The 15,411-nt window shown below is 33.4% G+C and overlaps 1 protein-coding gene across 4 annotated transcripts in view; it reads left to right on the top strand.

Annotated features, from left to right (window-relative positions):
* Nucleotides 1-15,411, top strand: part of LOC137658805 (leucine-rich repeat neuronal protein 3-like) — a 555,589-nt gene that overhangs the window by 529,895 nt on the left and 10,283 nt on the right. For all 4 annotated transcript variants that reach the window (XR_011047435.1, XR_011047434.1, XM_068393881.1 and 1 more), the window contains exons 2-7: nt 2,901-3,047; nt 4,951-5,069; nt 6,131-6,249; nt 8,288-8,543; nt 10,229-10,337; nt 14,866-15,075. Coding sequence is in view for 2 of the 4 variants with exons in the window: in XM_068393881.1 (XP_068249982.1) it covers nt 2,901-3,047; nt 4,951-5,069; nt 6,131-6,249; nt 8,288-8,543; nt 10,229-10,337; nt 14,866-15,075 (960 nt within the window). In the remaining 2 variants the exon portion in view is untranslated. The remainder of the gene's footprint in view (nt 1-2,900; nt 3,048-4,950; nt 5,070-6,130; nt 6,250-8,287; nt 8,544-10,228; nt 10,338-14,865; nt 15,076-15,411) is intronic.

Here is a 15,411-nt window from a genome sequence, read left to right on the forward strand (position 1 = left end):
GAAATTTAACTTTGGTTTAAATTTATGACCTACATTTTTTCTCACAATATTCTTACGTTTTCTCCTTTCTAGAAATTCAACTTTGGTTTAAATTTATGACCTATATTTTTTCTCACAATATTCTTACGTTTTCTCCTTTCTAGAAATTTAACTTTGGTTTAAATTTATGACCTACATTTTTTCTCACAATATTCTTACGTTTTCTCCTTTCTAGAAATTCAACTTTGGTTTAAATTTATAACCTACATTTTTCTTCTCACAATATTCTTACGTTTTCTCCTTTCTAGAAATTTAACTTTGGTTTAAATTTATGACCTACATAATTTCCTTAATTTCTAGTACCTTTTCTAGATACTATGAATTTCTAATCTATTGTAAAATCTATTTCACATTTTAATTAGACTCCTTAGCCATGGTAAGCAGCTCTTCTAGGAGGACACTCCAAAATCAAACCATTGTTCTCTAGTCTTGGGTAGTCCCATAGCCTCTGTACCATGGTCTTCCACTGTCTTGGGTTAGAGGCCTCTTGCTTGAGGGTAAATTCAGGCGAATTATTCTATCTTGTTTCTCTTCCTTTCGTTATTTTATAGTTTTTATCAACTTGTATATTTCAGTTTTTATAGTTTTATAAATTTTTATTGTTCTTAAACTTATTTTCTAGTTTTGCCTTATTTCCTTTCTTCACTGGGCTACTTTCCCTGCTGGAACCCTCGGGCTTCTAGCATCCTGCTTTTACAACTAGGGTTGTAGCTTAGCACGTAATAATAATAATAATAATAATAATAATAATAATAATAATAATAATAATAATAATAATAATAATAATAATAATAATAACTCTACTGCAATGTATATAACCCTATATAAAACAATAAGCATTATGTTATATGTCATTATATTCATTCCATAGCTATTTTATTATTTCATCATTATTCCAGGCAACTAAATCTCTTTAAATAAATTATGGATTAAAAACAATTATGAAAACATAAAGGAAATTAAATTGTAAAATATTTACTTTAGTCACTGCGAGTCTGAATACGAAACGTTCTCTCTTATGACAAATAAATACGATATGACCATTTTCTATGCAATAGATGGTGTACTATAGTATATATAGTCGGTTTCTCAAAGGATCACGGAAGGTTACATTGATTTTAAACATAGACCATATTATGTAATGAAGTAAATGAAAACATACACACAATGACATACAAATATATACACACAATTATATACAAACAGATACGCACATGTAACAAACACACGCACAAACTTTCTTATTTTATACGACACTAAGAAGACGAAGGTACAAACTCTAATCAAGTCTTTTCACTTTCCATCTCGTGGCTAAAGAACATCATACACATATATGTATATATACGATGTTCTAGTATATTTGTTCCCATTGTGCGTCCAATGATATCAATAAGTTTTTCTTTTTTACATTTTCTTCACTCACACACACACATACACACACACACAGCTCTATATATATACAGTATATATATATATATATATATATATATATATATATATATATATATATATATATATATATATATATATATATATATATATATATATATATATACATACTTATATATATATATATACTTATTTATATAAATATATATATATATATATATATATATATATATATATATATATATATATATATATATACGCACATATATGCAAGCACACACACAGATTTAGAAGGTAGACAAACGAAAGCTGATACTTTAGCCCAGTTAGGAAAGGAAACAAACAAACTACAAGAGATTTAACGAACAATCAATATAAAATATTTTAAGAACAAACCCCATTGAATTAGACCTCTCATATATAAACTATAAAAAGTTAAAAAAACAAGAGGAAAAAAAATAGATAGAATAGTGTGCCCAAATGTACCCTTAATCAAGAGAACTCTAACCCAAGACAGTGGACGACCATGGTACAAGATTAGAGAACAATGGTTTGATTTTGGAGTATCCTTCTCCTAGAGATTGAGTTTTCCATCATACTATGTTAAAACAATATATGTCACTACTATTGTGCTTATAAGGATTTTAGTAATAATGTTAAAAAAAAAAATGCGGTATATCTCATTTAAGCATAAACATTGCCTTTGCAATTTACTTTCCTCTTGGTAAGGGTAGAATAGACTCTTTAGCTATGGTAAGCGGCTCTTCTAGGAGGAGGCCATTCCAAAATCAAAGCGTTGTTCTCTAGTCTTGGTTACTGCCATAGCCTTTGTACCATGGTCTTCCACTGTCTCTTGGGTTAGAATTCTCTTAGTTGAGGGTACACTCGGGCACACTATTCTAATTTCTCTTCCTCTTCTTTTGTTAAAGTTTTTTATAGTTAATATAGGAAATATTTTAATGATGTTACTGTTCTTATATCTTATTTTCCCTTGTTTCCTTTCCTCACTGGGCTGTTTTCCCTGTTGGAGCCCCTGGGCTTATAGCATCCTGCTTTTCCAACTATGGTTGTGGCTTAGCAAGTAATAATAATAATAATAATAATAATAACTAAGTTTTGAAATATGCCCATATATCTGCCTGTGTTGTCCCGTCTTTATATTCAATGTTATTTCTTCTGCTTATGTCCACATATCTGCCTTTTTTTCTCCCATTAGTATAAGAATAATAACTATAGTCAATTCTTTTTAGTGAGGTAGATTTGCACCGACTCTCAGCGGTGCCCTTTTATCTCGGAAAAGTTTGCTGATCGCTGATTGGTTGGACAAGATAATTCTAACCAATCAGCGATCAAGGAAACTTTTCCGAGCTTAAAAGGGCACCGCTGCGAGTCTGTGCAAATGCGCCTCATTAAAAGAAATTGACTTGAGATATCAAATCTAAGATCATCTAACACTGAAATCCCTATTGCAGATGATTTTCGAGTTATGTGCCCTCATGGTGATATGGTGCTCGCCAGCCATCAGCCAAGAAACACCGCACTTGATATGTGGCACCTGTGAGTGTCTGTACCACACCAGTCCTTTTGATGTTGACTGCAGAAACCAGGAGCTTCATGAAGTAAGAGAAAAACTATTCTTTAGTTTTATACTGTAAAAGTTATTCACATAAATCAACCTTCCTTAAGGATCTATCCTTAATACACAAATTCAAACATTTCAATAAAAGTTATTCACATAAATCAACTTTCCTTAAGGATCTATCCTTAATACACAAATTCAAACATTTCAATCAGATATTGACTTCTTTCGCTGTTGGTTGTGGTAGCCTATGTGCTAACGTCCCTAACTGGGGATTGCCTGACTAGGATTTTGCATCCCGCTTAAACTCGTTGGTTCCTTTGGTCGCTGCGACCTTTCGATCATTGTGAGCTAATGTTGGGGGGTTTTTGGGAACCTATAGGTGTATCTGCTGTGGGATGTGGTCACCTATGTGGTAACGTCCCTAACAGGGTATTTGACAAGGATTTCGCGTCCCGCTTAAACTCGTTAGTTCACTTGGTCGTAGCTACCTCACCATCCTTGTAAGCTAATGTTGGAGGGTTTGGGGTAGCCTAAAGGTCTATCTGGAGTCATCAGTAGTCATTGCCTGGCCCTCCTTTGTCCTAGCTTTGGGTGGAGAGAGGCAATGAGCTCTGATCGTATGTATATATGGTCAGTCTCTATGGCATTGTCCTGCTTGCTAGGGAAATGTCCCTGTCCCTTGCCCTTGTCATTTATGAGCGGCCTTTAAAACCTTTAAAGAGTTTTCCCTGCATTGTTTTTATTGTTCATGTAACGTTCCTTTAAGGATAGACTATACTATTCTTTTTATATATTAAAGGTTAAAGGTGCCTTGTTTCAGTTCCAGCTACATCAATATAAATGCCCACTAGAACGTCAGCTGGCAAGACCAACCCCATCCCCCAACTGTGGTGCCCAACCACAGCAGTGGCCTCCCCAGTAAACAGCTTAAACTCACGGTCAAGGTTGGGGATCGATCTTCTGCCATGAGAATGCTAGGCGAACACGTTACCACTGTACTATCCAGGAAGCATATTAATAGATTATTCCTATAATAAATTGGATTAAGAATCATCGACAGGGACTATTCACTTACATAATTCCACATATTAGCAATGTTTAAACATCATTACAACATTCCTGATTTCATATTGTTTAAATATCCAAATTCCCTCTTAAAAAACACACACACACACATTTATATATATACACACATATACAGTACATATATATATATATATATATATATATATATATATATATATATATATATATATATATATATATATATATATATATATATATATATATATATATATATATATATATATATATATATATATATATATATATACGCACACATGCAAAACTAGAAAAGGACTCTGAGAGTGCACGCCTCCACCACTGCAGCTTACCTCACAACCAGCTTGCCATAGGGTTAATTCTGTCGACCTTTATGCTCGACCTTGACCTAGAACTTTCCAAAAAAATTTTCCACGTCTGATCATAACAATTCATCTACCAATGTTTCACCAATCTGAGTAATTTTATGTCCATGTTGTACACAAACAAACAAACATACAAACAAACAAACGGGGGCAAAAACATAACCTCCTCCCAACTTCACATTTTGGGATTTCTTCTACTAATGTATTTTTGCAAGATTAAAACATTAACATTTTTCTTCTCGTTCGTGTTATAAAAATAACTCTGGCAAAAACATAACCTCCTCCCAACTTCATATTTTGGGATTTCTTTTACAAATGTATTTTTAAACGATTAGAGCATTAACATTTTTCTTCTCGTTCGTGTTATAAAAATAACTCTGGCAAAAACATAACCTCCTCCCAACTTCACATTTGGGATTTCTTCTACAAATATATTTTTGCAAGATTGAAACATTAACATTTTTCTTCTCGTTCGTGTTATAAAAATAACTCAAGTGAATTCTTGTATTCCAGATTCCAGACTTGACACCCAACAACATCTCCTATCCCTGGATTTTGAATTTCGACAACAACCTTATTCAAGAAGTTTCTGTGTTTCCAAGACAAGATAGTCTCCTGAGTTTGACCCTTAGGTAAGTTCAATAATAATAATAATAATAATAATAATAATAATAATAATAATAATAATAATAATAATATCGTGGTAGGAGACCCTCTTTAGGCAGGTTGAATTTTTCAAGTCTGCTGGCTGATTGCAGCGCTCTAGAGAAGAGAATTATCCGGAAAATAGAAAAATTGGATAAGAAAATAAACTCTGCCGATGCAGCCATTACTTTTAACTCAACCTGAATAATAATAATAATAATAATAATAATAATAATAATAATTATTATTATTAGTAGTAGTAGTAGTAGTAGTATTAGTATTAGTAGTAGTAGTAGTAGTAGTAGTAGTAGTAGTAGTAGTACTTGCTAAGCTACAACCTTAGATGGAAAATTGGGATGCTATTAGTCACGGGGCTACAACAGGGAAAATAGCCCAGTGAGGAAAGGAAACAAGGAAAAATAGATTATTTCAAGAACAGTAACAACATTAATATAAATATTCCTTATATACACTATGAAATCTTTAACAAAACAAAAGGAATTTCCGATAAGTTTAATAGAAGGACACACCAAAATCAAACCTTTGTTCTCTAGTCTTAGGTAGTGCCATAGCCTCTGTACCATCGTCTTCCATTGCCTTGGGTTAGAGTTCTCTTGCTTGAGGGTACACTCGGGCACACTATTCTATCTAATTTCTCTTCCTCTTGTTTTGTTAAAGTTTTATAGTTTATATAGGAAATAATTATTTTAATGTTACTGTTCTTAAAATATTTTAACAATTAATTTAATGTTACTGTTCTTGAAATATTTAATATTTCTTTGTTTCCTTTCCTCACTGGGCTATTTTCCCTGTTTGGGCCTAAGGGCTTATAGCATCCTGCTCTTCCAACTAGGGTTGTAGCTAATAATAATAATAATAATGATAATAATAATAATAATAATAATATGTTCAACATAAAAACAATCACTGCAAGTATGATCTTTTGAACTTTAGGTATTTCGTTAAAGAAATGAATTAATACAGAAATAAGATCATTATAACAATTGAACTCTCACATAATCCTAATAACTATTTTTTCCACCTTCAGGAGGAATCGTATCACGAAAATCAACGACGGTGCCTTTCAGAACCTGGTTCAACTGAAGGAGTTGTATCTGCAGAAGAATCTCCTCACGGGAGACATGATCACTAATAATGTCTTCAAAGGTTTGTCCATTTTGATATTAGATTAAAATTCACATTTATTTTTTTTTTGTCTAAAATCTCCCTTATATAATAAAGAGCAAGTGTCTATCTATCTATCTATCTTTAGAAAAGAATCATTCAACTATTATTCAATCAATTTTCATTTACATTCGATTTCTTTTACAACGACTATAAAAATTCTATTTTCTTCGAAAACCACAATCAAGAATAACATCATAAAGTGTTAATTGAAGATAATCGAGTCACAGTCATTAATGGAAGTGTCCAAAGTGATGAAAACTTAAGATACAAAATATTCATTATACTCCCCGCAGAGACTCCGGGCGAAATAAGCCCCACCCCCTTATGACGTCATAGCCAATTACGTTGTTTCCCACGTTAACAGCGCTCAAAACGTGTTAAAAAGTCAAGATAAAAAACATTTATTATAGTAGACGCAGAGACTTCGGCGAAATAAGCCCCACCCTTGGTGACGTCATAGCCAATCATGTTGTCTCCCACGGTAACAGCGCTCACAACACAATAAAAAGTCAAGATACAAAACATTAAAGTCACCGCAGAGACCCATGGCAAAATAAGCCCTACCCCCTGATGACGTCATAGCCAATCATGTTGTCTCCCGCGTTATCAGCGCTCATAACACGATAAAAAGTTGAGATACAAAACATATCCTAAGTCATCTTTCCTACCGTTATCCAGTTGCCTGATGCTCCCTCTCCAATGCATTTGATCAATCGCATCCCCTTCCACCGAACCTCTTCTCTCCATATCATCCTTCACCTTATCTCACCATCTAATTCTCTGCCTCCCTCTTGATCTTCTCTCCCTTACAGGTTCCTCTCAAGCACTCCACCTCCCTCCCCACCATCCATCCTCAACACGTCCCCATATCATCTCAGTCACGACACTCTTATCAACACTGCAATCTTTACTATGCTTGCCATTCTTTTTATTTCATAATTTTCTAATCTTTCAAGCAGTAATATTTCCATAATCCCCCTCAGCATTCTCATCTCTGTTCTCTCAAGCTTTTCTTCCTCTTTTTGTCTTAGAGCCCATGTTTTTAATCCATTCATTAACACTGGTCTTATTACTGTACTATAGATCTTGCCTTTTACCTTGATTGGCATTTTCTCAATACATACCACTCCAACTACCTTCCCCAAACTGCTTTTACCCTTTTCTTAATTTCAGCCTCACTTATGATAGATTCCAAATATCTAAAATGTTCCACCTGTTTTATAACCGAGCCTTTACTTTCACGTACGGCTATACTGTCCCTACCTTTCTTACTGCTCACCAAAGCTTTAGTCTTATCCACATTTACTCTCAAGCCACCCCACTGCAAATGCTCTTGCCCCTCTACAACCCTTCATTGTAAGTCTTCCTCATTTTCATCAGTAATCACCAAATTATCTGCACATAGCAACTCCCACAATTCTTCATCTCTGACCGCTTCAATTAACATATCCATAGCCAGTACAATTAACAACATATCCTCGAGTGGAAAGAACGGCGCAAAACTTACAGAACTAATAAAAAATACAGAAGAAATTCAGCATTGATGGAAACAAAAACCTACGTAGATATCATTTATATGAATACGAAAAGTAGGGAAGGATTCCTAAATGCATACTGTTAAATCAATTATTTCTATCTCAAAAAATGGACACAAATAGAGTAGTAATTAATCACTCCATTTTTTTCAGGAATGACTGAAGAACTATTGTATATTGAAATACATGTGTAGTAAATATATAACCGTAACCAACCATTAGCCCAAATATTGTCTATTAATTTTCTCTACAGATATTTTGCACCATAATAAATAATGACAATATCTTATTAGATATGTCACCATACTAAATTATAGCAAGTAACCGGGTTAGGTGGATGCTGCTCATTTTTGTTCTAATTTTCAATAGTTCACAAAATATCCTGTAACTGTATCACGTTTGGCTCACCCAATTATGCTATTAACACTATCTAAACCTGATATTAAACTGAATAAGGTAATTTACGTTTATGTTCTCAACAGGTCTATACAATCGAACCGTCCAAGAACCACTGGGGCTCGAGGTTCTTGACCTGGGCTACAACAACATCACATCCATCAACAAAAATGCTTTTGTCCATTTGAGGTCCCTGAAGAAGCTACTCTTACCTCACAACCCAATTAAGGATATATCCTTTTCGACAGCCGTGGCCATCAATGAACTGGTCAACCTACAGGAGCTCGACTTGTCCCAGACAGGAATCAACAGATTGCCTGATCATTTCCTAACTGATCTCAGGTAATTGTCACTGTAGTTTAGAAACATAAATTCGTGAATCTTGAGGGCTGGGTTTTAGGCTTGCTTCACACCAGTGGATTGACTGATTGATTGACTAATTTGAGGTTTTCTGGCATCCTGACATCTAAGGTCATTGATGCCGAGCGGATTGATGCAGTCCAGTTTCGTCCGAGCAGCTTAGAAATCAATGAAGATCAATCAGGCAGTTTCACACGCTGCCCGCTTGGAAGATTTTCCGGGCAGTAGTCATTTACTAGCTGAAAGTCCTCAGTATCGTAGAATAGAAGCGTTGATTAAAGGTGCTTATTAATATTCTTTTACTTTGGGGGTGTGACAAGAATCCATCTCTCTAAGTAAATTGTCTTATCTGTGGAGATAACTTCATCATTCTTCAATGCATCAATCAATTGATAAACAGGGAGTTTTGAAGAGTAATGAAATCTTAGATAGTGAAATATCACCCCTACTGTGTTAGTCTAGGTATATTTGGACACATGAATTCATGGTACATCTCGCTCTAGATAAGTGCACCCAGCCCCACCATTACTCATCGATGAGTTCCTGTTCTTGGCCCACCTCCATTGCCATCTCTCCATACACTATCTGTTGGATTACTCACCCCGAACTAAGGGTTTCACAGGGTGTACTTCTTTGGAGCGAAGTGTGCCAGGGACTCCGGTGTCCAACTGTAATGACACTATTTCATACGATCCTATATCTGCTTCTACCTCGTGCATGACAAACGGTATGTAACTAAAGGATGCGCTGTATTTAGGGCATGAGTTGCGAGGCCCATTTCTTTCTCACAGGCCATCTATCCAGAGGAAGGAGTCTGCTCATAGGCAGCTCAATGGTTCGTTATAGTCTCCGCAAAGACTTCAGGCAAAAAAAGGCCCACCCCCTTATGACGTCATAGCCAATCATGTTGCCTCCAGCAATAACAGCAGTCACAACACATTATAAGTTAGTATATTTTAAAATTTGTAAGGGAATGTATTGTGACCGCTGCTAATGAGGGAGATAACGTGATTGGCTATGACGTCATGAGGGGGTGGAGCTTGAATTGCCTGGAATCTTAGCGGCAACTATAGTTAGACGTAGATTATTCATAAATATCAAATACTTCAGAAGTTCAAACTTAAAGCAAATGATTTTTAGGTTGAACGGGCTGACGTAAGTCTCTCTTTATAGTTTATATATGAAAGATCTATTTCAATGTTGTCACTATGCTCATAAAATATTTTATATTATTCATTACTTCTCTTGTAGTTTAATTCTTGATTTTCTTTACTCAAAGGGCTATTTTTCCTGTTGGAGCCCTTAAGCTTATAGCATCCTGTCTTTGAAGCTAAGGTTGTAGCTTAAATAATAATGATAATAATAATGTAAATAATAATAATAACAGCAACAACAATAATAATAATAATAATAATAATAATAATAATAATAATAACAATAATATTAATAATAAATATAGTGTAATTCCTTATTTACTTTCCTCACAGGGCTATTTTCCCTGTTGGAACCCTTCAACTTATTGCATCCTGCCTTTCCAACTAGGGATGTAGCTTAGCAAACAATAATAATAATAATAATAATAATAATAATAATAATAATAATAATAATAATAATCTTTCCTTATCAAGAACTTTCCTGCAGTTATTAAACCCTTTATTAAATTTCAGGAATCTCCAGGTGCTAATCTTGGCAGGGAATAACTTCAACACCGTTCCGGAAGAAGTCAATTATGCGCAAAACCTCAGGCTACTGAACCTCAACGCTAACCCCATCATTGTAAATATCTATCAATATTTTATTATCTATAGTCAATTCTTTTTAGTGAGGCAGATTTGCACCGACTCTCGAAAAAGTTTCTTGCTTGCTCGCTGATTGGTTAGAGAAGATCATTCTAACCAATCAGATAGCGGGAATCAATATTTTATTGTTTATAGTCAATTCTTTATAGTGAGGCAGATTTGCACAGTCTCGCAGTGGTGCCCTTTTAGCTCGGAAAAGTTTCCTGCTCGCCGATTGGTTAGAAAAGATCATTCTAACCAATCAGATAGCAGGAAACCTTTTCCGAGCTAAAAGGGCACCGCTACGAGTCGGTGCAAATGCGCTCCCTTAAATAGAATTGAGTATAGTTTAATTTTTCTATTCTTTTGGGAGAAATATTAAGGAAATGCTTTTCTTCATATAAAGAGATGCCTTTAAATGCGCCAGAGTTATTGTTTATTACTGATATACAGTAGATAAATACTAATTACTAAAGGACTGAGTTATTATGTTAATATATTTCCTAGACGTCTCAAACTTATGCAATAATTTCAAGCGGTCTTTTCAAAATTTGCAAATTACAAACAAGATTTTAGTGGTAGACTGAAAACCCAAAACTTTGCATTCAAGCAACGACTTTAAGAAATAACTAGAACGGGCCGTTGGTAGAGTGCATACCTTCGCCTATATCATATTGTATATCACCAGTTCGGAAATTGAATTATGCCCATTTTGGAACTAGTTTCATATAAATCCGGTAATCATTGGCCCGATATGGCAAAAGGGCATTTTGACCTTTGCGTGACCTTGACCTTTGACCCAATCACTCACAAATCACAAGATAGGCAATTGAACCATGCACATTTGGCACTATTTTCATGCAAATCAAATAAAAATTGGCCACAATATAGCAAAAAAAAAAGCGTTTGTTTACCTTTCCGTGACCTTGGCCCTGATTTTTGACCCAATCTCTTCCAAAATCAATACAAATTGTCCTTGGATCATGACTAATCATCCCAACAAATTTGATCATATCCGGTCAAATGGTTTTTGAGTTATGCGAATCCCAAACACAGACTAACAAATACAAAAACATCACAACACACGACAATGATATGATGATCAAACAAAGATGAGAAATTACTGTGAAATAATGAAAGTGAATAACAAAGGACATCATAAGCGCTTACCTGACGCATGAATGGTCTTCCTTCACTTGAAATTTGTGGAACCTCTTGAAGAATCAAGTAAATTTGTTTGGCCTTCCAAGATGTCGTCATTCAGGGATATTATCCTGCAAAAGAAAAAGGGAAAATATCTCAATAAGTTTTCCTGAAAATTATTCTTGTGTTATTTGTTGAAAATTCATGTATTTTCAATATTATTATTATTATTATTACTATCCAAGCTACAACCCTAATTGGAAAAGCAAGATGCTATAAGCCCAGGGGCTCCAATAGGGAAAAATAGCCCAGTGAGGAAAGGAAATGAGGAAATAAATAACTGAAGAGAACAAATTAACAATAAATCATTCTAAAAAAAGTAATGTCAAAAGAGATATGTCATATATAAACTATAAACAACGTCAAAAACAAATATGTCATATATAAACTATAAAAAGACTCATGTCAGCCTGGTCAACAAAAAAGCATTTGCTCCAACTTAGAACTTTTGAAGTTCTACTGATTCAACTACCCCATTAGGAAGATCATTCCACAACTTGGTAACAGCTGGAATAAAACTTCCAGAGTACTGAATTTGATATCCAGAAGACGGTATTGATGTATTTTCAATAAGTTAAAAAACTATCCTGAAGATGTCTTATAAAATATAAAAGTTTAGAGATCGCTTGGAAATTAAAGGTAAAATAATTACCTCTGCTAACGAAGTTGGAAGGAGGTTATGTTTTACCCATTGTTGGTGAGTTTGTTAAGTGTGTCACAAACACACACACGTTTTAATAGTACAATAAGGAGACTTGCATAGATTAACCATGATGCAAAAAGCTTGAAATTATTAAATTTTGGAAGGTCACGGATAAAGGTCAAGGTCACGATCAAGCAAAATGTCCAATTCACGTAATCAGCCACAAGTTTGGGCATCGTTGTCACAGAGACTTTAAGCATGGTTCATATTTGAGTGTACGAAAATCCACGCAAATTAATACAGGACGAAAAATAAGTTTCCGCGGCGGAGGTCTGCGCTCTACTAAGTGCCCCTCTAGTTTCTTATAATCTTGTTCGATTTGATATATTCTTTCAATTCCCTACACAGTTTTGTACCACAAGTAATGATATCAAAATTGCTATAATGACATCATGCTATATGATGCAAATTTTCGAGACTTTCTCAAAATGATGATGAAAATTTTAAATTTCTGATGCTTTCTCAAAATGATGATGAAAACTTTAAATTTCTGATGCTTTCTCAAAATGATGATGAAAATTTTAAATTTATGATGCTTTCTCAAAATGAAAATTTTAAATTTACGACGCTTTCTCAAAATGATGAAAATTTTAAATTTCTGATCCTTTCTCAAAATGATGATGAAAATTTTAAATTTACAATGCTTTCTCAAAATGATGAAAATTTTAAACTTACAATGCTTTCTCAAAATGATGAAAATTTTAAATTTACAATGCTTTCTCAAAATGAAAATTTTAAATTTACAATGCTTTCTCAAAATGATGAAAATTTTAAATTTACAATGCTTTCTTAAAATGATGAAAATTTTAAATTTACGATACTTCTCAAAATGATGAAAATTTCAGCTTACAGATCTATACACGGTCTTTCTTTCATCTTTATGTTTCCATAAACGATGTAATAATATATTCTTTCTTTGAATTATTTTATATGAAGAAATTTTTTTTCGATTGTTACAATCATATTTAATCACCAACCAAAATCTTGATCATGTAACTAAACCTCTAATATACTTATAAATTAATTTGTTCTCATATTATTTACTCAAGCCACAGACATCTTGAGGTCAAACTAGTTTTTATTTGTACTGTCATTAATAGCTTTTTTAATTTGTATTGTCATTGATATAGTTTTTAATTTGTACTGTCATAGTTCTAGTTTTCGTTTTTAACTGTTATTGTTCTAGTTTTTTATTTGTACTGTCATTGACATAGTTTTTAATTTGTACTGTCATTGACATAGTTTTTTATTTGTACTGTCATTGATATAGTTTTTTTTATTTGCACTGTCATTGATATAGTTTTTTTTATTTGTACTGCCATTGATAGTTTTTTTATTTGTACTGTCATTGATATAGTTTTTAATTTGTACTGTCATTGATATAGTTTTTTATTTGTACTGTCATTGATATAGTTTTTTATTTGTACTGTCATTGATATAGTTTTTAATTTGTATTGTCATTGATATAGTTTTTTATTTGTACCGTCATCGATATAGTTTTTAATTTGTACTGTCATTGTTATAGTTTTTTATTTGTACTGTCATTGATATAGTTTTTAATTTGTACTGTCATTGGTATAGTTTTTGATTTTTACTGTCATTGATATAGTTTTTTATTTGTACTGTCATCGATATAGTTTTTGATTTGTACTGTCATCGTTATTGTTTTTTATTTGTACTGTCATTGATATAGTTTTTAATTTGTACTGTCATCGTTATTGTTTTTATTTGTACTGTCATTGATATAGTTTTTAATTTGTACTGTCATTGATGTAGATTTTTATTTGTATTGTCATTGATATAGTTTTTTATTTGTACTGCCATTGATATAATTTTTAATTTGTACTTTCATCGTTATTGTTTTTTATTTGTACTGTCATCGTTATGGTTTTTATTTGTAATATCATCGTTCTTGTTTTTATTTGTACAGTCTAGGTCCTAGTTCTGATTTCTCCTGTCACAGTTCTAGTTCTTGATTTGTACTGTCATGGTTCTAGTTTTGATTTGTACCCTCATAGTTCCAGTTTTGATTCGTACTATCATCATTCCAGTTTTTGATTTGTACCCTCATAGTTCCAGTTTCGATTCGTACTGTCATCATTCCAGTTTTTTTATTTGTACCCTCATAGTTCCAGTTTCGATTCGTACTGTCATCATTCCAGTTTTTTGATTTGTACCCTCATAGTTCCAGTTTCGATTCGTACTGTCATCATTCCAGTTTTTTGATTTGTACCCTCATAGTTCCAGTTTCGATTCGTACTGTCATCATTCCAGGTTTTTGATTTGTACCCTCATAGTTCCAGTTTCGATTCGTACTGTCATCATTCCAGGTTTTTTATTTGTACCCTCATAGTTCCAGTTTCGATTCGTACTTTCATCATCCCAGTTTTTGATTTGTACCCTCATAGTTCCAGTTTCGATTCGTACTTTCATCATTCCAGGTTTTGATTCTTACTGTCATCATTCCAGTTTTTGATTTGTACCCTTATAGTTCCAGTTTCGATTCGTACTTTCATCATTCCAGGTTTTGATTCGTACTGTCATCATTCCAGTTTTTGATTTGTACTGCCACGACTAAGCAAATTCACATCACAACTAAATCATCCTCTTTTTTTTCCAGAGCCTAACTCTCGGCGACTTCCAAGAACGACTGAACACCCTCAGAATCCTCGAGATATCTGCCATGCCGGACCTTCGCAACGTGGGCGCCAGAACATTCTCCAATCTTAAATCGTTGGAGATACTTAAGATGTCCGACTGCCCAGCACTGGAAGTTATAGATTCTCAGGCTTTTTATGTTATGGACGGAGATGAGCTTGCACTTAAAGAGGTCAGTAGTTGTACTGATAAAAAAAAAAAAAAAAAAAAAAAAAAAAAAAAAAAAAAAAAAAAAAAAAAAAAACCTAATTTTAATCGGAATTACTCCATAAAAATACACGATTTTCGACCGCATTTCAGTAAAATAAAGGCCACCGTAATTTTACCTTACTTTGTTATTATCTTTTACGGATTGGTGACCGTAATATCACTCTTTTCAAGTCAATATAATCATTTTTTTAAAAGGTAAAAATCTTTGAATAAATGTTACTAAAGTTTTACCGCTTTTCTAATACAATTTTTTAACAGTGCAGCCTATAATTTTAGGAAATTTATTTCTAATAAAACA

This window comes from Palaemon carinicauda, chromosome 1 (genome assembly GCF_036898095.1).
Source record: "Palaemon carinicauda isolate YSFRI2023 chromosome 1, ASM3689809v2, whole genome shotgun sequence".
NCBI lineage: Eukaryota > Metazoa > Arthropoda > Malacostraca > Decapoda > Palaemonidae > Palaemon > Palaemon carinicauda.